The sequence below is a fragment of the Gambusia affinis genome, linkage group LG22 (genome assembly GCF_019740435.1).
Source record: "Gambusia affinis linkage group LG22, SWU_Gaff_1.0, whole genome shotgun sequence".
NCBI classification, from domain to species: Eukaryota; Metazoa; Chordata; class Actinopteri; order Cyprinodontiformes; family Poeciliidae; genus Gambusia; species Gambusia affinis.
Window position 1 is genome coordinate 22,402,506 of NC_057889.1, and position 26,675 is coordinate 22,429,180.

A 26,675-nucleotide genomic window follows, 5' to 3' on the forward strand; every position below is an offset into this window, starting at 1 on the left:
ATGTGCTTGCTCTTTGGACTTATTTATACTCTGAATTTGGAGTACCCTCAACAACTGAAGTACACCTTTGACTTCATCCAAAGGGTGCTTCTGTCACTTGGACATAAATCCCTAAAACCAAAAATACAATCACTCAAAAATCTTCTGATGCAATGAGTGAATGTGATGTGACATTATGGATCAACGTTGATACCTTTACCCTTATTGGAAAAGTGATTTTTATTTCTTGTTTGATTCTTTTTTTGTTGGAGAGAGCATCATTGCATTTGCAGACTACTAAATGGTTTTATGTTAATGAGGAGAAACATTACTTCACTTCACTACTTCACTATTTACTTTATCAATGTTATGATAAATGTTGGGCTCTAGTATTGAGAATTGAGTTTTTGTTTCACACCAGTCAACAAAGACATTTAAGCAGGGATTCTCAAAGTTTTAAAGACTGAGGGCCATTTGAAGGATTCAATATTAGTTTGAAGGCTACCCTAGAAAAAAAGTTGTGTAATTTTTTTTCCCTAAAAAAAGTCTATGGAAAACTTTGTTTCCAGGTTAGTGTGTATGTAACCACACTTGAGAACCTTGTATTTAAGGTAAACTTGTTTAATTATTAAACATTTTTTTTCCATTCAAACTGTTGTCTGTTGGCTCTTCGTTCCAATAACTTAACACTTTTGGTTCATCTTACTTGAACATATCAAGGCAATTGGTTTCCTGATATTTTGCAAGTAATGTGAACTCTTAAACGTGTAAACATAACTTATTTTTATGAGTACTGCTTAATTGGCATAACTCACAATTTGAAGTAGTCATAATTGACATTTTATAGTCAACTTTGCTAATGTTTTTGAGTTAACGGCACTCAAGTTTACTGCCATTGCATGAGTTGTTTGAATGAATATTTTACAGTTAACCCAATTAATGATTTTGAGTTAACGGTACTCAGGTTTACTGCCTTTATCTGAGTGGTCTAAACATAGTTATTTTTAGCAATAACACCTTAAAATTAATTAGCTACTTTACTTGAAGATTTTGAGGCAATCGGTTTCCTAACTTTTTTTAAGTAAAGTGAACTTATTACTTTTTACAGTGTATGAGGAAAACAAGTTTTGGATAATATTACTGTATTGATACAGCAACAGGACAAGAAGGAAAAGGCAACAGCTATGGAAGAGTCCAAATAGGAGAATGATCAGATGTGTTTCATATCACAGCTTGATTTTCATAGAAATATCTGAGTCTGCTTGATATTTGACCTAGGACTGATCACTCAGTTTGCCACTGTTTCTGATGACTTAGCATTGATTCAAGAGATTTTTGGCAAACAATCTGTAGTAAAGTTGGCAAAATGTTGTTAAACAGACCTCTAATGACAAAAACTTACTGGAAGCAAGACCTACTGTGAGACTCAGTGAGCGCCACTGTCTTGTATCACAGTTTCATCCCCAAAAGGTCAGATAAAAGCTTTATTTTTGTCATTCCTTTTCCCCATCAATGCACATTGTATTCTGACTGTGTAATGGTATTTCTTACAAGCCGACTTATTCTGAGATCTTTCACATCCTGTGTTATTATCACAATCTTTTGTTTCAACAGTTGTTGAGCTCATCTCAAGCGCTTTGCAAGGAGGCGACAAGAGGTGGGAGTGCTGACTGCTGAGGGTGGAGGCTGGTGAAGGGTGTTAGATGCTGAGAAATGAACAAGTGTAAACGGTGCAGAGATCATACATACACACACACACACACACGCACGCACATAAGCAGGAATGCATGGCAGTAGCAGCAGCAGTTTAGTGGGGAGCTGCTAGGGAATATTCCACAGCCAAACCTGATGCAGTGTAAAGATCTAGTGTTACTAAATGACAAGTTGTATGCTTTGTAATTAAAAAAATATTATTTTGTTGACTTTTTAAAAAAAAAATGTTAACTTGGTTTCTCCCAGCCAAAATCCCCTCCGATTCTTTAAAACCAACAGCAGAATAATTCCTCAAGCACATGTAATAAAAATAAATAGTTGAAAAAATTCTGAGAAACAGATTTTCTTCCATGATTTATTTTTATTTCACCTTTATTTATAGAGGTGGTCCCATTGAGATCCAACAGTTCATTTACAAGTGGAGCCTGTTTGATTAAACCAATCAAGACAAACACAGTAACAATGCTCAATATTTCCCTGTGCAATATCTTCTCTTTCAGTGAGCCATCTATCTAAACTTGATTACAGTACAAGCTGGATATGAAACTGTATTCCCAGTGTTGATGCAGCTTACATTATCCTAATAAAATACACTTATGTTTATGGTTGTAACATGATACAAATTCAGAAAGAATTCAAGATAATAATACTTTGGCAGGGCAATTTCCTTCTACAAATTTATCTCAGGCTGCGACAGACTGGCGACCTGTCCAGGGTGACCCCGCCTCTCGCCCGGAACGTAGCTGGAGATGGGCACCAGCAACCCTCCCGGCCCCATTAGGGACAAGGGTGAACAGAAAATAGATGGATGGATGGAAATTCATCTAAGGATCAGTGGTAAAGTTACACAGTAAAAAAATTAACTGCAATATTTTATTTATTTATCATTTCAAAGAAAATATGTGGGTGATGCACATCTTATGTTTTTAACTAACATGTTGGGAGGGAAAGAATTGATAATAATATAAAAAACATTACTTGAGCAACAATTCAGTTCCATTATTGAGGTTTACACAGTGGTCTGCAAAACCCTGCTTTTATTTTGAAATTCCACTTCTCTTATTTGCATATTGACTGAATATTTAGCTTGGACCTAATATTTGGGAATGAACTAAGTATTTAGGTAGCAACCTAACAATTTAGTTAACAAGCTAAATATTTGGGTCTGAGATAAAAACTTAATCTGGGAAATAAATATGTAATTTGAAAATTAAATGTTTAGTGTGGGAAAGAAACATATAGTTAGAAAAATAAATATTTAATTTGAAGATCAATATTTAGTTTGAGAACTATTTAGACTGAAAACAAAATATGTAAAATATTTAGCTCAAACTTAACCATTTGTTTGGGAACTAAATATTTAGTTTTCTATCTAAATATTTAATTTGAAAGCTAAATATTTATTCTGTAAACTACATATTTTGCTTGTGAATTAAATATTTAGTTTGGAATAATATGGTGAAAATTATTACTCACATTATTTTTCTATGACTGACTAAATAAATCATATTGCCATATGTATTTATGTATGTTGTATTCAGTGTTCCTGCAATAATAATAACATTACAACTAAATTACATTAAATTGAGATAAAACTCAACCATAAAGATCCACCGGGTTCTGTAGGAAAAAGGGAAGCAGAAGCTGCTTTACTGTCCACTAGTCTGTTAGATGAAGCATGTTGATTTTAGAAGTCTAATGATATTCTAACAGTCGGTGTTACAAAGGACTAACTCTGAGGGCTGAGCTGACCAGAGTGGTGGTTGTGCATTAGGTTCTGTCCAGACAGATGTAGGAAGCTGCAGACATCCACATACAGAAACACAGACAGGACTGCAGTAAAGTCTGAAACCTTTTTTAACCAGAGCCTCTGAGTCATCATATGAAGAACGCAGCCAAGAATGAGTCAGAAAATGTTCCACAAACATAATAGTGCATTTTAGAGCTGCATGAATGACTCTTATGGACTGCTTGTTTCTTTTTGACATTATAAATAAGTTGCTGTCCAATTTACTTCCACTTTAATTAAAACTACTACTACAGCCAAATGACAATTCCAATAACATGAATATTCCAAGAAGGCAGCAGGGAATTCTGACATGAACCAATTCCTTCTGGTCCTTATGTGACCGTCTCTCTACTCTAAGCTAAAGCATTGTCTACCAGTTAAACACCATTCTCCAGGGAAACATTGTGAATATATGCACAGGCTCTCTGCTCCCTTCTTTTACAACCCAACAACACAAATGTATTATCTTAGCATATAAAAGAAACAAGTACTGTTGTTGGAGGGAGTGAACGGAGCGGTGAGACGGGATGGAAGATGTTTTAGTTCAGACACACACTCAGGTGCATCTGTGATCCAGTTCTAACAAGACATGTCTTATTACTGATTGAAAGATAAATATGATTGGAATAGGTTTCCCTCAGCTCAGAGACCCAGCATTACTTCTGTGAGTTCCATGAAATCTTACATTGTTATCTAGCTAAATAAAATAGTGAGTCCAAAGTGTGCACAAGAAATATGACATAATTCTTTACTGGTAAATTGATTTGATTATGGTATTTTAGCATTCCAGGTGACTGACTCGTCTGTTGCTGGATAGCAGGTCTCGCCAACAATAGGAAAAGCCTAAATTCAGAAAAACGTCCCATTTCAACAATGAATCTTTAACAATAACTGAAAGTGACAATTGTTTTGTTTTCCCTCTAAACACTTGCCTGTGAACAGATGACATGATAAATTACCACATTACAGCTGTCCTCACAAACACAGAAAATGCAAGATGACAGGACTCAGGAGAGTGTCAGCTGATTAAAGACATGGAGGAAAATGTGTTAAATCTTTCTCTCCCAGACCCGAGAGGCATCGTCAAATGATCCGCAAATGAAGCTTGTCATTACAGTCAGGACACTTAAAACAGCTGAGTTTCCCCTTTTCCTGTGGTTCAGTCCTCTGAGTCAGGATCTGCAGATCCATTGTTCAGAAAACCTGAGGGTTCAGTTCATGTAGACGAGGTGAGGATTCCGGACATTTCTGCTGCTGCATGCTTTGCTGCTGCATGAACCACCAGGAGACTATGAGCTTAAAGGACATTTAACACTGTTAGCATAAAATATAAAGAATGACAAAGAAAAGTAAAAGCGTTTGCATGGAATCTGCTGCATTACTGATGATATTTTTGAAGACCGATATTAACACACCAGAAAATCCTTTGAGTTTTATAAATACCATAAACACTTGATTGAGTGTAGAGCACCTAACGAAAGGGAACACTCAGAAAACATTGTGTATGTAACCTAGGGAGACATTTTAATAAGCCATGATAGCCCCAGGACAATGCTAGTGCTAGCAGCTTAGCTCAGGGAAAGAATCTTATTATAAATTGTGAGACAAAATATCACCACAGGGTGCTTCACTGATGGGCAGAACCAGAAGAAAGCAGAATGTGTTCTGACATTTAGAAAACACTAATACTGTAAATAATCCTCACTGAACCTAAACAGGAAACTTCTAGTGTGATTTGGTGTCAAACTGTGAGGGGAAAACAAGGCTGAGTAGTGTATGTAAACATCTGGTTTCAGGCTGATGGTTCACAGGAAGGCCTATCTGCTGCTCACATAAAACCGCCTTAACACTGAACAAAAAGCTGGAATGAGACAAATGGAGCAGATTAGAGGGAGTTTGTGGGTGCCAATATATCATCATTAAAACTTCTTTCATCAAACCACCCACGCTGGCCTGGTCTCATCATCCAGGCCATCCTCAATCTCCCCAATCCCCTTATAGGACAGCTACGCAGGGCAGACCTGACACTAGAGGCAGGAGGCTGTAGAGTTATCAATGAATCCTTTCTCCCAAGGGAGCTGCTGTTTACTGAGGACAGAGGAGGCTGGAAAGCAGCACTGTGGGCCCCTGCGCCTCGTATTGATGTCATACTACTAGTCTCTACATTATCCGAGCTATTGATTAGTCTGATCTCACTCTGGAGCACTGAGCAGCAACAACAAATGCTGCTAGCTCTCATTTCCCCCTCTGCTTTTCCACCTCATCTCAATGACTCCTACACTATTTTTTCCACCCTGAATCCTCTGCATCATCTATTCACAGTTTGCTGTTCAGAACTACATCTGTAAAGCCCAGATTCTGAATTGTGGATCTGTGCAATCACACAGAATAAAGAGAAACTTCTTCCTGCGGGTCCTGTAGCATAGCCTTCAGTAAGATGAGTCAGTAGCTGCTTGTCTGTGCCACAATATGCTCAATGGACACATAGGAAACCACTCAGTGAGAATACTAATTACTATGACACAAGAACTGCACTGATTCACTTTATGAGCAGACAAGAAAAGTTCTGCAACAAAGTTTTTGTCCTCGCCTCCCTCCCAAAATAAAAGAAAAAAGTGGATCTTGACGCTTCATGTTAAATGAGAACTAATTACTCAGAGAGAATCAAGAGCTGCAAGGAGATTTACAGTAAGTGGAAAAATTGAATCAGCAACAGTACATTTCACCCCCTCTCCCCGCCACCCCCTGAAAAAGAGAAAAATCAGGGGAAATGCAGGCTAACCTTACTACCACTCATTGTTTCCACGTAGGAAAAAGAGCAGTGGTTTGAACTTATCAACGGTATTATATTCCTAACTGCCAAATATCTGCCTCTGCTGTGGAGGGAAGTGGGCAAAAGGCTTTTTTTATTGAATGCGTCATGCTTAACTGTTTAACAGTGAGGAAACAACAGAGAATAAATAATCGTCATTGCTGCATGTAGCAAAAATACATACTGTCATAGTTTATGTGTTTATATATATATATATATATATATATATATATATATATATATATATATGGTATTATTATTACTGTGTCCTAAAAGTTTGAACTATTTGAACTAAGAGAAGAATAAATAATTATGTAAAAAATAATTTAGTTTTAAACATAAAATCTTAAAAAAAGAAAGAATATGTAGGATATCAGAACTCTGACCATTGAGCAGTGGTCTGATTGACTGTGAACAACTTTTCAAAATATCTCAAAATGCAAAGAGTTTGAAATACTAGCAGAATCTATTTTATATTCTAATTTATATCTATAGTCATATTCAATACATTAAAGCATTATTTAATACTAAGTATAATGTATTTCACTAAGTGAAACATACGCTGATTAATTCCACACAGACTGTTTATGAGTCTATTTTTATTATGGTGAATTTCTGCTTACAGCACCAAAAACACATTTATTCAGACCAATAAAAAAAATGCCTAACACAAAAATGTGCTATTAATAAAATATAATATTTGCAAAATGTTAGTATGTTCCAAGAGGTACATTTACAATATAGCCAACAAAACCTTAAAAAGAAAAAAACAAAAGAAATCTTGCGGGGTAACATAAAAAACCCTCTAAAATCGTAAAGCAGACAGGAGCCAAAGGTCTTTTTCTCTGAGTCAGGTGATACTCTTCAGCAAGAACTCACTAACCATGACTGGAGGCATTCTGCTGTTTCATCAGTGTGCTGGGCAGAGGTTATGTCCATTATGTTGGTCAGCTTTTTCTTTCTGCAGTCAGTCAACGCCGAAAGGCTTAACACTGTACTCAGCACACAGTCAGATTTTGACATCGATTTGCTTCTGATCACTGGCTATCAGGTGAATAACATCTTTTTTCTAGATTCTACATGAAATCCAGGTACTAGGAAGCATGAGGAGATGGATGAACTCAGACTGTGGAGCTCAGTCTGGCGTGTGTCACAGGAACACGGCTCTCTGTGCTGGCCCTCTGCCGGAGCAGCTCGTGTTGCCGTTCTCTGACATCAGCACAGGGCCCACTCACCTCAGCCTGCCTAGGGTTTCAAGTGAAGCTAGGTGTAGTAGGAGGGAGATTGGGCCTCTGATATCTGGTGGGCTACAGTATCTCCTGGAGCTAAAAATAAACCCCACGATGTGTGGGTAGGGAAGCCCGTGGAGGGGCAGTAAAGGTTTACACCGGATGGAAAAACTCATTTGCACTACCTCTAAACTGGCTGGTGAAATAACAGACCTCATTGTGTGCAAGCACACCTCGCATGTTGATAGTTCTCTTCAACAATGTCCTGGGTAGTTTTCTTTTGAATCAAACCTGTAGGCATAGTGCAGAATGAGGATTTTTAGGTGTTAAATGCTAGGATAAGATTTTCCACATCAAGCAGTCATATAGCCAAAAAAGCAGGGGTGGTTTGTCTCCTTAAATACACACCTGGTTAATTATTCCCAACCCTGGGGGTCTGCAGTCTAGCATGAGAGCGGTGTGTAAGAACTTGTCTATCCTGATTTTATCTGTCAGGATTTCGTTATTCCAGGCGCACAGTCAAAGACAGATGCGTCATCAGATCTTTTTTTTGGTTTCTAGGAATTATGGGGAGGGAAAGGGTCACAGAGCAGTTAAACTGACAAATGTGGCTGAGGGAGCTGCTGGGTGAAAAAACCCTCAGTTCGGTTTGTGAGGCTAGCTGCAAACAGATGTCAAACAGGAACTTGTGTGTTTAACGTCTCCTCTGCAACAAGCTTCCTGAAGACACAACCTGCTTCCACTAGCAAGTGGGCTGTCCTGCAAAATGCTGCCTCATACTTCACCTCGGCCAGCCTGTGACCTACTTTCTCCTCGGAAGAGAAGACACAAAACAAGCAGGACAGAAAACAAAAACACCAAAACCCCTAAATGAGTTCTGACTTTCTGGTTAATTTGAGCTAAAGCATGCAACATTCAAATATAATAGATAGTGCTGTTAATCAATTAAAAAGTTTAAATCGGATTAATCACACTCTGGTGCTCTGATTAATCACAACTAATCACTACTAACTTTGTAAGCTTGAAATAGAAATATGCACACAGTTGTGTTTCTTGCAGGAATGGAGTCCTGGGCAAGCCTTCCTGCTGGACTTTCACCAATGAAATCCAAAAAATGATTTGTTTTTTGGGAGGATATCTACGTTAAAATGTGGAGATTCATTGCATTAATGGATCAACATTGACAGCCCTATTAATAAATAAATGCAGTTAGTTAATATAAAATCTTAAACCACAAAACTATCCACTATCCACTTTTTTCCAAACTCATAACTTAAATTAAGTTATATATATATATATGCCTTTCTATTGTGCCTTTAATTTATTGTATATATTAATACATGTTTACATAAACTGTTTAAAAAGTGTCTTTGTTATTCTCCTGACATTAGATCAGGCAAAATTTGGTCAGCTTGGAATACCAAAAGATAATTAGCCAAAGGGAGAATTAAGAGAGGACAAAATGTTTACAAAGCCTCAGACTACTACACATCTAAACGGTTAGGTCAGAATAAGGGATACAGTGGTTCTTCTGTCCTTCCTTACTACCCTGTAAAACATGAACTTAGGGGGTTATCAGATCAACAAAAGAATATCATGTACTTTTAACTAAATAATTTCATGTTTCAAACAAAAACGTGATACAATCATGTTGATAAACAAAAAATTCAACAACTTCACGTTTATGAAATTTAATCATGTTGAGATAACATGATTCATTGTAGTCAGAGTGATCTTTTGCTGAAGCCGAGTGAGAACACAGGATATCACACGAGTTCACGTGAGACAAACGTTTTTGTCTCAACTTGAAAACATATTCAAGTTGAGATAACGTGATTCAATTTAGTCAGATTCATTTCCCTCTGAAGAGGATCTAGCGAGATCAGGGAATCACGAGAGATTATGAGACATCACTGTTTTGCGCCTGGGAAAACTTCAAAGTGGTTTTAGTTACACATTAAACTATAGATATTTGTTTTTCTCTGCAGGGCACACAATAAGAAGTGTAGTACACCCCAGCGGTTGAATAGTTTTTTAGAAACTGTATAGAAGCATTTGATGGATACACTCAGCTTGTATCTGTATGGTTTCTCTGCATTGTTAGTCCACAGCTTTCCTAGAAGCCCTCTTTGCATTGATAACCCGCCTCGAGCGAAGACAAGGTTAGCTTTATCACAGGTGGAGCTGAAGCCAGAGCGGCACACCTGTCCCTAACTGTCCCACTGAACATGCTTCATTTCCAGATGGTGCTGCTTTCAAAAACTGTCACGCTGCACATTTAAATCGGATGAATGCTGAGTGAACTGAAAGTGATGTCTTTCTCCATTACTGCAGGCAATGGCAGCGACTTTCCAGCACAGGACCAGAACTATGAACTGCCACAGCAGGAGAGAGAAAAAAGTCTGATCCCCACAAACAGAAAGTGCCTGGGAGAGGACATGTCAGTAAAAAGCCACGTTGTTACACTGATGACTTCGTTTTGACAGAGGTAACCTGTCCATCTTAGAGCAGGACTGAAGTGAACAAATGTTTTACATCCTTCAGCCTGCTTCTCAGGATATTTTCACCCGATATCCTCTACATTCTGCTGTATTTTGAATTTTGATACCAAATACTCCAATATATTTTACAGTTAAACTGACTAATGTATGCCTTTCTGCTGTAATTGAAATAGCACAAGAATGTTCACCAGTTACTAAACTAAAGAATGAAAGTATTTTTCTGGGGTCTTTTAAAAAAAGGTTCTGGTAATGTGTCCCAGACAAGACCCGACTCTTTAGACCCACTCTTCTCTCCTGCACAGATGTGCTGCCTTTTCTTAGTTGAGCTTTTTTTTTTTTTTGCACATTACACTACTTAGATTTCATCTCCACGCTGATTTGACAAAGTTTCACACAACATATCAGCAACTTTTACATGTGGTGTATTTCCCTGGTTGCAATACTTGAACAGGATCACAACAATGTGGGCCAGAGAGAAGGAAGCTGGTAATCTGGCTTTAAACTACCGAGGGACTCTTTAAATCACCAAGCTTTCAAGAAAAAAGGTTGGTAAATTTTTAAATTAACCACAAGCATGTCACTAAGTCTAAACCCTCAAACCGTCACTGGCAAAATTTTCACAAAACCCATTACTGAGGCAACAGTAAGGCTTTCCAATTGAATATTTTATGATTACGGAGGCATTCCAAAAGACAATACTTCCTCAATCTTTAGAACTTGTAACAATAACATTACTTCCAAAACCTGGAAAAGATGTACAAAAGTGCGGTAATTATAGACCCTTGAGCGTTCTCAACTCCGACTATAAGATCTTGTCTAAAATAATAGCATCTTGACTGGAGAAAATAATCCCAAAAATTATTCATGCAGACCAAACAGGCTTTGTTAAGAACCGACAGGGAGTGGACAACATTCGGAGGTTGTTTCATGTTATTGATAAAGGTAAGTACAGACATTGAAAGAGTGGTGCTGAGGAGGCACTCTGATCAGGCCCCACATATTTTAATAGATTCTCCGTCAGACTGTAAAAAATCACTTGCATAGAGGAGCGCTACTACACTCTGGTCATTAGAAACAACTGGAAACTCATGCTTAAAGTGCCGTTTCACTTTTAACCAATGCATGACACAAACATGTCAATGAAACTACAAGGAACTGAAACTGAATTTAAATTAATATAAACATGATTTATGGCTGAAGTTTATTCAGTTTTTAGAAAAATAAACTTAAGTTTCAAGCATGAACTCTGTGCTTCAGATGTTCAGAGTCTTGGTTTATGTCGGCGCTGTCTTTGGTAATGAAAACACATCCATTCATGGTCAGTGACACTGGAAGCATATTACTGTAATCTGACTGCTTTTTTCAACGGGGAATCTGAAGTATAACGTTTTCAAAACTTAACCCTTTAACTGTCACCCCAAATACTGTCACATGCAGGTCAATGGGTCAATTGGGGCACCGGCAGTTAAAGGGTTAAAGTTAAAGTTATCTAATGAAAGGGCTGGACCTTTCATGAGAACACAGAGCTTATAATGTATACAAGGTAAGGTAAGATCATTTTATTTATATAGCACATTTTCAGCAACATATTAGTGATATTTGTAGAATATAATAAAATAAAAATAGTTGTTATTGTTCCACAGAGGAGAAAAGAATTGGAGTATAGAAAGAAAATCAAAGTAGAAAGTATCAAACAGTAGATGCAAAAATTGGATTTGAGCTACTTTGGCGGAAACAGAAATCCTCTTCTGCACCATTAAATATAACATTTAATGCAACACACTAAATGTAAACAACAATCAACTATATGCATTAACCAAGGAACATGGTTAACCAAGGAAGGGAGTGTATTGTACTGTCCTCGTCATAGAGGTTATACTTTTTGGTTTTCTTTTATTTATCTTCTTTTGCTCTTTCCTTTGGTTTGTTGTTTTGTTATATTTCCTTCATATTCGTGTAAAGCACATTGAAATGCCATGTTAGTAATGTGTTAGTTAAGAACTACATGGGAACTTGACATCTATATTTGAGACTTTTATATTTTAAGAAAAATATATACATAACCATACATACATATGACTAACAAAATAACTTCATATTTCGTTAACTTAGTTACTTTTGGAAATAAGTTACCAGTTGAGTAACTAAGTTACTTTTTAAGGGAGTAATCACTAATCAATAGTCTTATATTACCTTTTGAAGGTAACAGATCATGATTTAATAGTGTCTCTAAGTGTCTCTTTAACGAGGACAATCTGTTGAAATACATTTATCTGAATGAGGCAGTCTGATTTTTAGGGAACGTAATGTAAAATTTAACTAACTGTAACTAGTTGGTTATCTTAAAACTCTGATTTACAATTTGAGTTTTAGAATGATTGAACCTGAGCTTAGAGAAGTTATGCACCTAATCTGAAACATCAAGTTCTTTACATGTTGCTACAGATTTAATAAGGTAAAATTCTTCTCTAAATATTTATTTAAAAAACAAATTTTTCAGAGATTTAACAAATAACATTTTAATAAAAAAGTATTTTTTTAAAAGTTTGCTTTTAAAGACAAACTACATGGCTCTGACCTCTTTTATGACTAATAAGGGACGAATTTAGAGCAAAAAAGAGGCTTTAAGAATGAGTCAGAAACACTGCCATTAGCATGTCAGCTTCTGCGCTTTTACACAAGATCTGACCTTTTATTTCTGTCACTTGCAGTCAAGAATCCAAGAAAGGGTTTTCTTTTTGATCTTTGGGATGACTACAGTTCACAACAACCAACCAGACTTAGAGGATGCATTGCAGCTTCCCACTGACATTTGTTTTGCTACTTGTCACGAACTCATGACCTCAACTCTTGCAGCTCATGGAGAGCAATGGGGTGACTGGGGTCGTGAGGGGGCTGGATTAGGCTGCTGCAAGCATAGGACAAGAATCCGCCCAATGAGGGGCATGAATGTGACATGCCTGTCAATAAGCGGATGGAAGGGCGGGGCGAGCAAATGGGGAGCCTCAGGCCTGGGTAAAGAACAAAACAGAGGGACAAGTGGGAGGGAGAGGTAAGCCAGACTGGCCTGGGTGGAAGTGGCTGAGTCAGGAAGGGTTCACTGAGTTCAACTTGTAAATAAGTGACTAACTCCTTGGAGTGCATTCCAAGGGTCCACCTCACCCTCCCTCCCAGTGTCTTCTCAGGGGGATTCCTGGGCTTTCAGGGCTGCTCTCTGCTTTGTGTGTCAATAATTCCAGACACTCTTCCATCATTGAAAGCAGGTGGGGGTGAGGTACAGACCGCTGTGTGCTTCATCCACTTTTTGTGCTGAAGATTAAACGAAGAAAGCCTATATATCACCCACCTTAATTCACAAACTAAGACATCCTAAGAGTGCTGCAGAATGAGCCTGGATCCCCTACACAGCGCAGCGCCTTTCATGTTCCTATTCAGACTTGTTACACACACAATATTTCCTGCAGTAAATGCGACTGACGTGTGTGTTTATATTGATGCACACTTAAAGCAATGCAGAATCTGGCCATGGAACTATGGGGTTCAGTTTCGCTCATCACCTCAGCCAGGTGAGTGGATCTCTAGGAAATCTTATTTTTTGCAAATAAATCTGGCACACAGAGCTGCAAAGCAGAAAAAGAAGAAAACCTTTGAGTAATGGCAAGATGCTGAATATTTTCAGTTGATGTACTTATTTTGCTATTAAGAATTTCACATGGAAATGAGTTGTGAGCAATAAGGTAATACAATTTGATTGAATCTGAATCTGAATTTCTTTGTAAAATTTGTGTCTCAGAAAACTGATTTTTGTCCTGCCTGGTTTTTGCTACATCAGAGACTTTTTAGCTAAGCAGGACACATCAAATTGATTTTCTGCATTGAAAAATCTTGCATCTCCTGTTGTTGACTAAAGTAAGAATTTAAAGGATCTAGAAAATGTTGTTTTTGTGAAATGAACCTAGGGTTCAACATTCCAGTGCTGTGGCCTCAACTCCTAAGAACGCTGCCTAAGGTGAGCCAGCTGTAAGACAATGGTGAGAGGTTGAAGGTGAGTAGAGAGAGGGGGTGGGTGGAGAGCTTTGGAGCTATGAATATATTCCAAGAAGGTTTCTAAAGATCTTCACTACCAGTTGCACCACATAATGGTTTCCATGGTGACTAGGCCTCAGAGCAGGGATGCAGGACAGAAATTAGCCAACAAAACAATAACCTTGTACAACTTGTACACATTTACAGGGCAGTTTTAAATATGTTTGTATTTTTATGGCTAAGTTAAACTTAAAAAAAGTAAAGTTTCAGTTCTTCCACCATTGCAGTTCGGATTGTACTTTTGGATTCAACCCAAAACTGAAGAAAACTATTTTTTTCCCTTCCTCTGGGATCTTATCATTCTTGACAATACAGTGGGAATCTGCATGCATCAACTGTTTGATGGGGACGTTCAGTGGGGTACTGGGGCTCCAGGGTGCATGGTGGAGGTGTGTGTATGTGTGGGAAACATCGAGTACAGGCTGCCTCTCCGTTGCAGGAGCAGCACACTAAGGGACAATGCAGCTCCACACAGAGCAAAGTGGAGAACTCTGCAGAGGCATTAACCTCCACAAGACCAAAGCTCCTTTCCCCTGAGCTCAGACCCTCCTTAATCTACATTAGGTCATTCACAAACAAACCAATCAAGCTTACTTACATATGATGAAGTGCTTTTAGTACTTTCTGTGAACGCTAGTTTTTTAATTTAATAATGAAATACATTTTCCCTTGGGTAGAATTACTTTTCAAAAAGAAAGAATTACCATATTGTGGAGTACTTTGAAAAATTTGTCTTAAAGTATACATTTCTACCTAACATCTATGGGCAAAAATGAAACCAGTTATTATGGAAATTCAGGTGCATATAAGCAATATAACAGCATGTCCTGCTTATGTATTTCAGAGCTGCTTTCTACAAGCTCAGATGGTTTTATCCTCATTTTATTAATCAGTTAAACTGTTGTGATTTCATGTATCAGTTTTCTTCTTGATGTGGTCTTTTTCTTCTCTCAGAATAACCAGAGTCAGAGGAGTTGGATGGGATTTCTCCTCTCTACCAACCCGACTGCATGAGGCAGGAGGTTATCTTTTACAGCACCAACGTCTCCTTTTTCTTCTTCAACTAAACTCCAGGATGAAAGTTACTATCATCATACCCCTGCTGTCTTCCTCTGTCTTGTGGAGAGATTCCACATGTGCCAGCTGGAAATGTGTGTAACGTAAAGCAGGTGCTGGTTTGAATGAAACACAGAGTAACATAAACGCAACACGAGAATATTCACAGGGTATTGTGTCAGAATAATGCCTTTTAGGAACTGATCTCTTATTGTTTTTTTGGGGGGGCACATCAGAGAAAACAAGCCCACATTCTCAACCCCATGCTCCTCATTCAATATCACTGCAATACTAAACAGACTGGAATGCTAAATCTAAGCCTTTCCGCAAGGAAATGCACTCAAAACATGCATGTGTAACAGGAAGTTGCCTGACTGAGACCCAGCAGCGTTAACAACAATCCACATCATGCAGATGAAAAGTCGGAACTTGGAACCAAACTTGCCTCTTTTGATGCTTTTTTTTATTCCTCTGTGGTGAGTTTGTCAACTAATAAGTCCTGTCCTGTCCGAGGTGTGACAGCGGGCCTCAGATGAACTGGTAGGCTCCACATCCCTTCCCCCACTGGCAGAGCTGTAAGTGTATTAAAATAAATCAGTGGACCCGTCCCACCCAACATGCTAGCTAGACATTACCTTATACAAAGCTAGCAGCAGCATGTTCTCACGTCTGCTGGCCTGTGACTTTTATTTCCTCTGCTTCCCCCTCAACTCCACCCACTACACCTACCAAGCTGGCCACAGTAGCTGCCTCCACCTTCAGCCCCCACCTCTCCTGTGTTTCTGTGTACATGATCTCACATGACTCAACAAACCTTGGGCACTGAGTAAGGGCTGTGCAGAATTTACTCTTAACAGAGCAAGAGAAGACTGACTTTGTGGAAAAGACCTGGAATGCAGCCCTTGACTTGATGGATCCCTGATGGATTCTGGCTCAAAATAAAAGCCAAAGGGGGCCCTTGAGAAGTGACTCTGCGGCTCTTCTACCAAGAAAACAGCACATCATTTCCAGGTCTTCAAAACTTGAAAAATGCTTGTGTTCAGAGTGCAGGGAGAACAGGGTTCCACTAGCGAACAACCCCCTCTCTATGCCCAGCAGGGGTAAAAATGGTGGATGGAGCAAAATCCAAGATGACCCAACACAGCGTGAATTCCTGTGCTATCATTCTTTGTTGCCCCACCCCACGCACATTCCCCCACCACATTCATAACTGCATAAGAATCAGAGGAAAACAGTTGCACAGAAACGGACTGGAAATGAGGATCAGAGCCCAACCCAAACAAACCCAGCGGGAGGGGAGTCTGCGGGCTTTTACTCTCTGAACTCAACAAATCACTTTCCAACTGTCTTTCCGAATGGGATAATAAGCACTGCTGCTGCTGTCATCATTCTCATTCTGCTCATTCTGGAGCTGCATCAATGAGATGGTAGAAGTGATACAGTGATATGCAGTGAAAGAAGAACGTATATATGCCTATGAATGCTATTAAAGCAGTAGTTTGAGATATGGTGAGCCTGACAAATTCTTCTCAGTTTTTTGGTTTGTACTACCCAGCAACATGGTTTACAGAAATTATCATCTCCTTTCTCCGTTTATTGTGCTACAACCAAAAACTCTGCACGGCACAGGGATTTTATGTGACAGAGAAATAAACAACATAGTGCCTAACTGTTAGGTGGGAGGGTAACATAAGAGTAATGACTAATTCAAACCCCTGGTGATCGCTGAGGAACTGTCTTCAGGGTTCACCTGGGTTTAATATCATCTCAGTATAAACACTGCTGTTTTGTTTCTGACCTCAGAGACCAAGCAACACAGCAGACAGGATGCTGACAAATCTTCATTTTTGAAGGATGTTTTTGGCTCTAGTGGCCTTTTCTTTACATTGAGTCAAGAGTTAAGCAGACTGTGAGAGGAGACATGTGGCAAAGGTCATTGGGCCAGAACTCCAACCTGTGACGGCCATGTTGACGACTGATGCCTCTATACATGGGTCACACGCGCTGCCCCTACATCACTGCCACACCTAATGCACTGCTTTTCTACTTGTTCTAACAACTTGGTATATTTACTTGGGCTTATAGTTATTTAAAAGGATGTTAAGGATTCATGTTGTATATAGCACTCTATTGGAGAGGACTGTTGGTTCTATATGAACTGATGAACTATATAATAGGCCATTTCATTACAAGGTGACCCATATTCAACACACCTATGCATTTTCCTTCAGTTTCATATGGTGACACTGCAAATTTCCAACCCTGTTGCTTTAATGGAGTAAGAACCATTGGCATGGTGAAAGTCTAGAATAGAAAAGAACATTTCCAGATGAGGTCATTGGCAGTTTGGGTTTCACCTCACCTTACACATGCTTGAAGGAAGATATAAACTGTCGTGGAGAGGTTCCACATCTCATTGACTCCTGCACTATCTGAGATCTATCAGAGTGTCCCGAAATATCCCACAGCCCTGAACAAAGGAGCAAGACGTGATATGTGATACAGCCAGGGTAAAAATAGATTCACCACTGACGGATAAGGCTGTGTTTCATGATCAGTGCACAGGGCTCTTCGTTTACACCTCTAGTAGTTGTTGTGTCTCTCTTGGCTCAGTCACGTTGCCCTGGATAGATAATTTTTTCCACAAATGGATCAGCCTTATTTTTGTACAGAATGTATGTGCCTGTAACCTGAGAACATGGACAGTCAAATGTTCTCACGCATGTCAAAGCAAACAATGCCATGTTTTGGGGGCTGAAATGGTTTGTTTGATCTGTGAAGCATAAATGAGTCGAGAAAATTAACTTTTTAAAGTGCAGGATATTTCTTTGGTTTTGAATGTCACTGCACATGGCATTATAACGGAAGAATCAGCAAAACATTACATCATGCTGGAAAAATCCACGAGAGGAGCTGAAGGCTTTTCCAGCTGATGTGAGCAACACATCATCCAGATCAGTGTGAGAGGAGAATTACAGGTACAGATAATCAAAGCTTTTTTATTATTTCTTTTGTTTGCAAAAGAGAGAAGGTTGCATGTGGTTTTTACTCACACTAAAGATGAGCTTCACCTTAGAACACTAGCATTAAGTTGTTATCCTTTAGTTTACAAAAAGTCACAATTCTGTTTTTACCAAACTATTTTATAGCATAGAGAACACTCCACTGTTCTTTTGTCTGAAACATGGAGGCAAAAACTTTTTAAATTATGGATTTATAGATTAAACTCTGCATAAAAGAGCATGTATTCATACAGACTGATTGATTCAAAGGCATTCCAGAGGTATAATGGGAATCATTTCTCCCACTCTGTGTCATAAGTGTATGCAATATGCCTCACAGTGACTGGAACAATGGCCTCTTTCACTGCCTGAACCAGGCAGGAGATGGACTGGTGCATTATGGGAAGCAGACAGGCTCTTACAGTTGAACGCAGATACTTTAGAGGGGCCTCGCATTAACCCAGGCAACAAGGAATAGCTCTTAAACTTTCAGACATGGGTCATGTGTAAATAATGAAACTGTGTCTGGATCTGAAGGCAAGCAGCTCACAAACATTTTACAGCTCCTGCTCTTTACACAGAATATTATGTGTTTCACATGGACGTCATCTTAAATCTGATATAAAAATGTTTTCAATTTCACTTTTAGTGCAGTCCTCCACAACTGATACACTTCTGTCCTACATTAAAACACCAACTCTTCCCCCTTTTTTTCACAGACATGCTAGCCTTCAAATATAAGGGAATTCAAGCTGTATGATCATTTTCCTGAGTTCAGAGGTAAATCCCTATTAGAGGGTATCACTGACTAAACTGGATTAGGAGCGTAGTCCCGATTAACATTTAGTTCTGGAGGAGCAACGATGAAGAGCATTTTGCTTTTCTGATGGCCATTTTCCAAAGTGCTGCAACGTGTTCCAAACTACATATCAGCTATCTCAAGTGGAAGGAATGCAGATACATTCTGTGTCATGAGAAACAAATGTGCTTTTCCTGTGGTGACAAGCCAAAATGTCTGCTGTGAAACACCTGCTGAGTCAGAGCTGCATTCCTCCCATGTTTTTACAAAGACAGGAGGAGGCGGGGCTTTAGCTGTCCTTCTTTATTGGATCCACATGTGAGTCTAAACTCTATATGTTATGGAGTCACGAATGTTCATAACACAGCAACAAGTTTGAAATTAAATGTTTGACTGCTGACAGTGAACTGTACTAAGTAAACTAAATCAACTCCTACATCCAGAAAACTAGCTCCATTTCAGAAATGATCAAACACAACTTAGACCAGAGTTAAACACGATTTGATTCTCATGAAAGCATAAACTCAAGTACCACTTCAGGCAAAAAAAAAAAGAAGAGCACCTCTTAAAATTGGCCCAATATATAAAAAATTGGGTAATATGTCTACACACACAATACTCTGCAAAACTCAGCAAGATCACTTCCTCTTTCCATCCCATGCCTAATTCATAGCAATCAATGCAGTTTGGTGCAAAAATGCCCGGTGTTTCACAATAAAGGGTGAGTTATCTATACAAATCATCGAAACATCTATGGCAGAGATACAGCAGCCGCATCAATGGACACCCAAGAAGCATGTAGCAGAAACAAATGGTCGTATTTAATCATTGTTTTATCACTATCTGTATTTAGAGAGTGATAGATTCTGACATTGTTTATCTGTGAAGAGGTCAGTATGTTATATTAGTGTGGTGGATGCTCCTCCCACCACCACATCGTGTTAGTATTTTTCTTTATATTATATTCCAGTTTACGTGTTTAAGTTAGTTATTTCATTTAGATATACATTTCCTAATGGGTGCACACTTTAGTTAATGTCTGTCTGAATGGTTTACTTACACTTGTGTTTTGTTTGAGGTGCTGCTGATTCAAAACAGCTGGAGGAGGAAACCTGGAGGAAACCATTTGTCTTGAAAGACTGAAGGGGGACACTTGTTTCAAGTTGTTTTTAATTAGTTAATTTTGTCACTTAAATATTCACTTATTATTGTTTCTGTTAAGTAAAAGTTAGTTTTGCTTTATTTGTTTCATAGAATGCTTTAGTTAATTTTGTATTTATTTATTCTTTTGTTATGTTGTGCCTCCCTCAAGTGATAGATTTAGGTTACTCCACTCCTATTTAAGCAGCCTTTTGTTCTTTGTTAGAAAGGTCAGTTTTGTTTGTGTTCAGTTAGAGTTCAGTTGGCCTCAGTTAAATTGGGCCCAAGATTGTTATTTATTCTTTGACTTATTTTTGCATTGAATCTTTATGTTTTGTTTGCTATTTTGGAAAAATGTAATTTAATTTTTTCTAATTTGAACTCTTTTTGTCCTCGTTTGAGTCGGGTCCATCACAATTAGCCAGAGGGATTCTGGGTATAGCTATGATAAAATCACACAGAACAGGGATAGTTTAGCTTGTGCAAGCTAAGCTAAAATGCCTCCTGATGAGGCATTTTAGCTTAGCTTGCTAAAATGCCTCATCAGAGGCTGCTTATTTTGAGGCATAAATTATCACGTGTTTAGCCGTACTCTCAGATCTCCCACATGTTTATTTCTCCAATGCACTTTTTTAAGGTAATTAGGGAATGTCACCAGTGCTCCTGAGAGTCACCAGAGAGACTTTATCAGTTAAGATAAAGAGTCAGGCAGAAATTATTGTGGTCATCAGATAAAGTGCTTTGCAAAAGTGTTCACTCTTCCATATTTTGGAAGGTACATAATATTCTTATATGCTGATGACACGTTCCTGCCAGTCTTCCCAACTGAATTATTTAGGTCGTTTTTAGAATATATCCTTAACAATCCAAAGCCCCTTACTACAAAATTATGAGGGTAATATTGTATTGAATTGTGATGACAATATCATTTTGTAATAAGTCCAAGTTTCTCCCTCCTGTTTCTCATTTCCAACTCTTTCAACTTGTTGGGGATTTCAATCTGTGTCTGGTGTGGATACCTACTGCTGTAAGACGCCTGAATATCACCTCATCTTCAATAAAATAGAAATTATGTCTCAATCAGCCTCGTTTGTCAGGTTAAAAATACGTTTTGACAAAACAGCCTTTAAGGAGGTATCAAACATACTTTTCATTAAGCCCACATTTCTGTTTTTAAAAATTGTTGATATTTTTTGTTTGATGTCATATTCTCATGTTAAATGTCATGTTTCCATTAGCTGTAAATGGAAAATCATAATCAACAGAAGTAAAAGCTTTCAAACATCCATCAGTGAGTAATTACTTTAAATAATGTGTTTTGCTTAGAGGTGAAATAATTGGGCTTTATAATATTAATAATATTCACATTTTTTAAATATGTCTGTACATGAAGTGTGGGACAATCATTACATTCCCTTCATTTCCACTGCTTGAATAATTCTTTAAGACAGTTTTCAGTCTTTTTAGATTCATTTGCAGCAAAAACAAAAATAAATCTAGACTTAAATTTAGATTATTATACAGCGAATGCTACCATAGAGTGGTTCAGATCACAGCAGTCAGGAGTCCACACCTAAATTAAAACGTGATCTGCAGTTTGAACATTCAAGTTCAGACATGACCTGAGATGAAAAAGGAAACATTTCTGTCTCTAGATGTGCAAAGTTGGTACAGATACAACTCTGGGGAAAAAAATCTCAGATTTTACTCTTTATAAGTTTTGTTATAATTTGTTTGAGTAAAATGAACATTGTTCTTTTATTCTATGAACTACTGACAATCTGTCTCTGGAATTCCAAGCAAAAAACGTAGTACTTATTTGCAGAAAATGAGAAATGGTCAAATTTGCTTTCAGACCTGAAATAATGCAAAGAAAACAAGTTGATATTCATTAAGAAACAATGCTAATATTTCACTCAGGAAGAGTTCAGAAACCAATATTTGGTGGAAGAACCAGGAGGTTTCCAATGGGGTTCAGTGCAGTGGACTCTTCATTATTCCCCAAACTGTATTCTGCAGGAAAGGATGGTTTATTGAAAGTATTGACTCAGGGTCTCTTCTGCAAAGAGTTGAAGATGCTGTTGGCTGTAAGCAGGAAGACACTCCTGCAGTGGTCAGTGTTACAACAAATCAGAAGAAACCTCTGACTACAAACACTGTTTTATGACGGTATCGTGTACTGTAGAGAATATTTGAGGTTGTCTGCAATGTTCTTTTTTTTGGAAATTCCTAAAACATTAGTATATATTGAAATATGGAAAATGAATTATTTATTGGATGAGTGACAGCATACTGTAAATAAATGTACACAACAAAACCCAGATACTGTAAATTATTAAAGCTTAGTCTGGTATTTTTACATTCTTAGGTTCCTTAAAGTTTAAGATTTTTAAGAACCCATTTCCCAGTGTTGATCTGTTTACCCAATCATAAACTCACCTGCTGCTGACGGCATCAATGTGCTGTTCTGACCCAAGTAGCGCTATCTCTCTATCTCCTTTCCAAATATTTAATAATGAGTACAATTGTTGGCAAAAGCAAAAACAAAAACATACATTTCATCTGCTCTTTAAAAATTTTAATGTAAAAAGAAGCAGAGACTGAGCAGGTGTCAGAGCGGGATCCACAGACACTAACTGCTCCACGTGCTCTGGGCACTCTCACAACTTCTGGTGCTAATACTGCACTTAATCTTTACAACTTCTACTGTACCACAAACCATGGCTCACCAGCATCACATCACACACACACACACACACACACACACACGCACACACACACACACACACCCATACGTCCCCACAAACCTGGTGTTTATTTGAAGACTATGAAGAAGAACGTAGTCCTCACTTTGTGTAGATAAGAGAACCTGAATGCTTCCACAGAAGATCACCAAAGAATGGTACTTTCTCTTTTAAAAGCTTATCAAGATCTGCTTGAATGTCTCTTTTGAGAGACAAGGTGAAACTGTAGGACTGGTGTTACAGAGGGAGTTATTATGAGACATGTTCAAACAACCGCACAGGCAGAGCAGAGAAAACTGTAGATAAATTGTTATTAAAAATTAACTATAATGCAGGCTGTGCTTTAGCACCTGCAAAGGAAGTCAGACAAGGAAGCTTTATTTCCTTTGCAACAGTTAGTTATAAATGGAAACGCACACATTGCCAAGCATTCATTAGTTTTGAGCAATGTAGTTTTTGCTGTCCTTAACAACATAGATGTGGGCTTGTTTCTTTCCTGGCGACTTTATCTGATGTGATTTGATTTAAAAATGTTTCACATTTGTGTGAACATCTAACAGTATAAAAGTCATGGGAAATTTTACTGCGATGTGAAAAAAGAAGATCTATTGAACAGTAGTAAAGTCGTGTGCCGCAGTAGCACAGTTTTTGTTTGTGTTTTGTCAGCATGACAAATGTTTGCCTTGCCTTCACACAGCCTAACCACAACAGGAAAAAACAGCTTTCTTGCCAAAGAAACAAATCAGGTTTTGACATGTAGAAACAAACCTTGTGAAGCATAGAAAGTGTTTGTTTTACTTACAGACTTGTCCTTCATCTTCGGGGGCTGATTAGTGATCATTTATCCACGAGCAGCATGAGGACACATCACTGTCAGTCAGAACGATCCGAGGTGGGACAGATGATTGGCAGCTCGGCGCAGCGTGGGGAGGGCGGCCCTGCAGCACCAACACAGACCCTCCTATCATCCACAGTTACTCATCCCTTCTCACATGAAAGCTGCGCAAACATGTGCGCCACACTCAAGTCAGACATTTTACAAAAACACTTCCCATCACATTAGACAACTCAAAAAGACACAGTGTGGAGGGATCCTGGGGAGGGAGGGGGGGTATTATTGGCTTTTATTAAAGAACAGACATACTAAAAAATCCGACAGAATCATGTTGCAAAAAAAGGAATAAACACAGCTCACTTTCTTTCAGGAGTAAAAATAAGAGCAAAAAGTAAAAAAAACAAAAAAAAAAAAACCCAGAACTTTAGCTTTTCTTTAACTGGGTGGCTAAAATAAAGGAGAATTGTTTTTTTCTTTAGGGTAAAATATATCAATTAAAAAATGTTTGTTGAGTTCTAAATGGAAAACTGAACTGCAGAAAATACTGTAAGATTTTTTTTAAATTAAAACATGCCAGACTCTTTCCTTCCTTCCTTCTCTTCCTCTTTTTCTTTCCTTCTTATTATATTAACTTTTAGAAGCTCATATTTTTGTTAACTGCAGAAATTACAAACACATGATCCTTGCAATTGTATTTTAAAATAATACTTTGAAAATAAATTTAAATGCAGGTGTGTATCACAATAGATTCAAATAAGCTTTGGATTCCAAATAAAATAAAACTTTCCCACATTTTGCAGCACAGGTTTCTGATTTTAGCTATTTATTGTTAAATATTTAAGAATATTAACGCATAAAACTCAAAATAAAATTAAATAATTTAGAAAGTGCAATGCTCCAGAAAAATAATGTATAAAACATGCTATCTAAAATTTATTGCAAAAAACAAACAGAAAAAAACACACACACTGCCAGGGCAAGTTATATTTCTGGAAATAAAAAAAACATTTTTAACAAAATGATTCTGTACATGAAATGGTCTTATTTTTTATCAGAACTGTAAAAAGATAAAACTTTTTTAAAAACCTTTTAAACTGTATAAATAAATCCTTAGAAACACGTGATCCTTATTAAGGAGGCTGGATGAAAACACTATAAATATCAGTTCATATTTTTTACATTTAAACTAAAAATATAAGAAAACAGCCTAAGTTAAAAGAGAACGGATTTTGAAAGGTTTCTAATTTTATAAATTTTTTGTATTTTTCAAAGAAATATAATTCATGCATGAATTATTTTTAAAAATGTTTTTTTTTTATCAGTTTGGCTTTTCAAACTGACTGTTGATAATTTTTTACAAGTAATCCCAGTTTACTCAGTTCCAATAACAAATCAGCAGCTGTGCATTTCTGTAGCATTTGTTGAAAGAAGAAAGAGAAACCAGGGAAAAGATGAGAATAAAACAAGAAGAAAAGTAAAAGGAGGTACCACTCTCACACATATTTCACCAGCTGTAGGTCAGCTGGAATGCTTCCTAGCTGCTTGAATGCTAAGAACCAATCATGAGGGAGACCAGCTGTGATGTGATGTCATTTTTAATTTCGGATCAAATATGAAAAGTGTGTAAACGTCAGAGGGAGAAGCAGACAGGTGTCCACACAGAGCTGTTCTGACGCTGACATGGAACTAAGCAGTGACTCAACATTAACAGAGGGCCTTAGATACCTGAGCCTGCTTGACCTTTCTCCATCTGCCCTTAATGCCACCGGCCAGGCAGCTAGCTGAACACAGCAGCATGTGAGGGGGCAGAGGGGAAATTGCCCCAGCTGACCGGGAAGTCATAGAATCCTCATTTTTCTTTTCCTTCTCTGTTCCTTTTGGTTCTTCAACGTTCACTCGATAAATAACAATTGTCAAACTAGTGCTGATTTTTTTTGTTCCCCATCTGTTATCTATACCTGCTGGTCCTTGCAGAGTTGTTTGCGGTGGGGGCAGTGGGGCTCTGGCGGGTATATTGGAACTGGAGTACTCAATGAACAACTTTTTTTTTTTGCTCATCATTTTTGTTCATGATTTTGTTTAGTTGATACATAAACTCTTCATATTCATTATTGAGTGAATGAAATGAAATAATTTTCTGTGATAACTAGCCCACTGCTAGCATTCATCCATGACCTTTTCTCCGGTTAAACTGGACCCCATTTTTCTAATCAAGCAGGAGCAAAACCTCTAAATGACTTTATCAACATGGAAAAAGTTGTTGTTTTTTTTTTTACTTTTCTGCAAGGCAAACATTAGTAAGAGACACTAAATGAAAACTAAATAAGTAAAAGACAATAAAAATGCAATTATATCGGTAAATGGCTCTAAAAGTGTCTTCAGTCTATTCTTAAAAAATTCATTTGACCTGCATCACTCATCTCACAACCAAACCAACACATCTGACTGGCTTAAAGCTTGTTTTCTTCTTGTTTTCTTTAAAATCAGAAAAAAATAATGATGCATCAAAAGCAATCCAGTTGCCAATCACAAACACATTTTGATTTTACTAAGCAAAGAATCCAAGAAATGTATTTTACGGAAATTATTAAAGCATTTTTGAAATTGTCGAATTTACTAAACAAACATGTTTTTTTAAACTTTTAAGTGTCAAAACCACCGAGGATGTAATTACATACAGCATGAATATTTCAGGTTGAAGTAATTTCCAAAGACTGGCATGTTTAAAGTGGAAAAGTATTAGTATATGATATTTTTAAAGCAGTTTTTGGGAACCAGTACATTTTTATGACTTATTAAAGATTATAGATACATAATAAAAATGATCCATTTTTATGAAAATATCCATCCGTTTTTAAAATATAATTTTATACAGATTGTATAAAATGTTGCCATCTCATCCATGACTTTATAGTGACATTACGGTTTGGACTTCGACCCATAGGTTCGCTTCACATGTTCCTAGTGAGAGTTAGTTCAGTTTAGTTCAG

At 37.7% G+C, this 26,675-nt stretch overlaps 1 protein-coding gene across 2 annotated transcripts in view; it reads right to left on the reverse strand.

Moving 5' to 3' along the window:
- The window catches only part of bach2b (BTB and CNC homology 1, basic leucine zipper transcription factor 2b), an 87,665-nt gene that overhangs the window by 44,996 nt on the left and 15,994 nt on the right, over nucleotides 1-26,675 (reverse strand). Inside the window, exons 2-3 of one of the 2 annotated variants that reach the window (XM_044107211.1) lie at nucleotides 23,653-23,788; nucleotides 15,611-15,738 (exon numbers count right to left, since the gene is read on the reverse strand). Coding sequence is in view for 1 of the 2 variants with exons in the window: in XM_044107210.1 (XP_043963145.1) it covers nucleotides 23,653-23,691 (39 nt within the window). In the remaining variant the exon portion in view is untranslated. The remainder of the gene's footprint in view (nucleotides 1-15,610; nucleotides 15,739-23,652; nucleotides 23,789-26,675) is intronic. The other variant, XM_044107210.1, reaches the window with a different exon arrangement.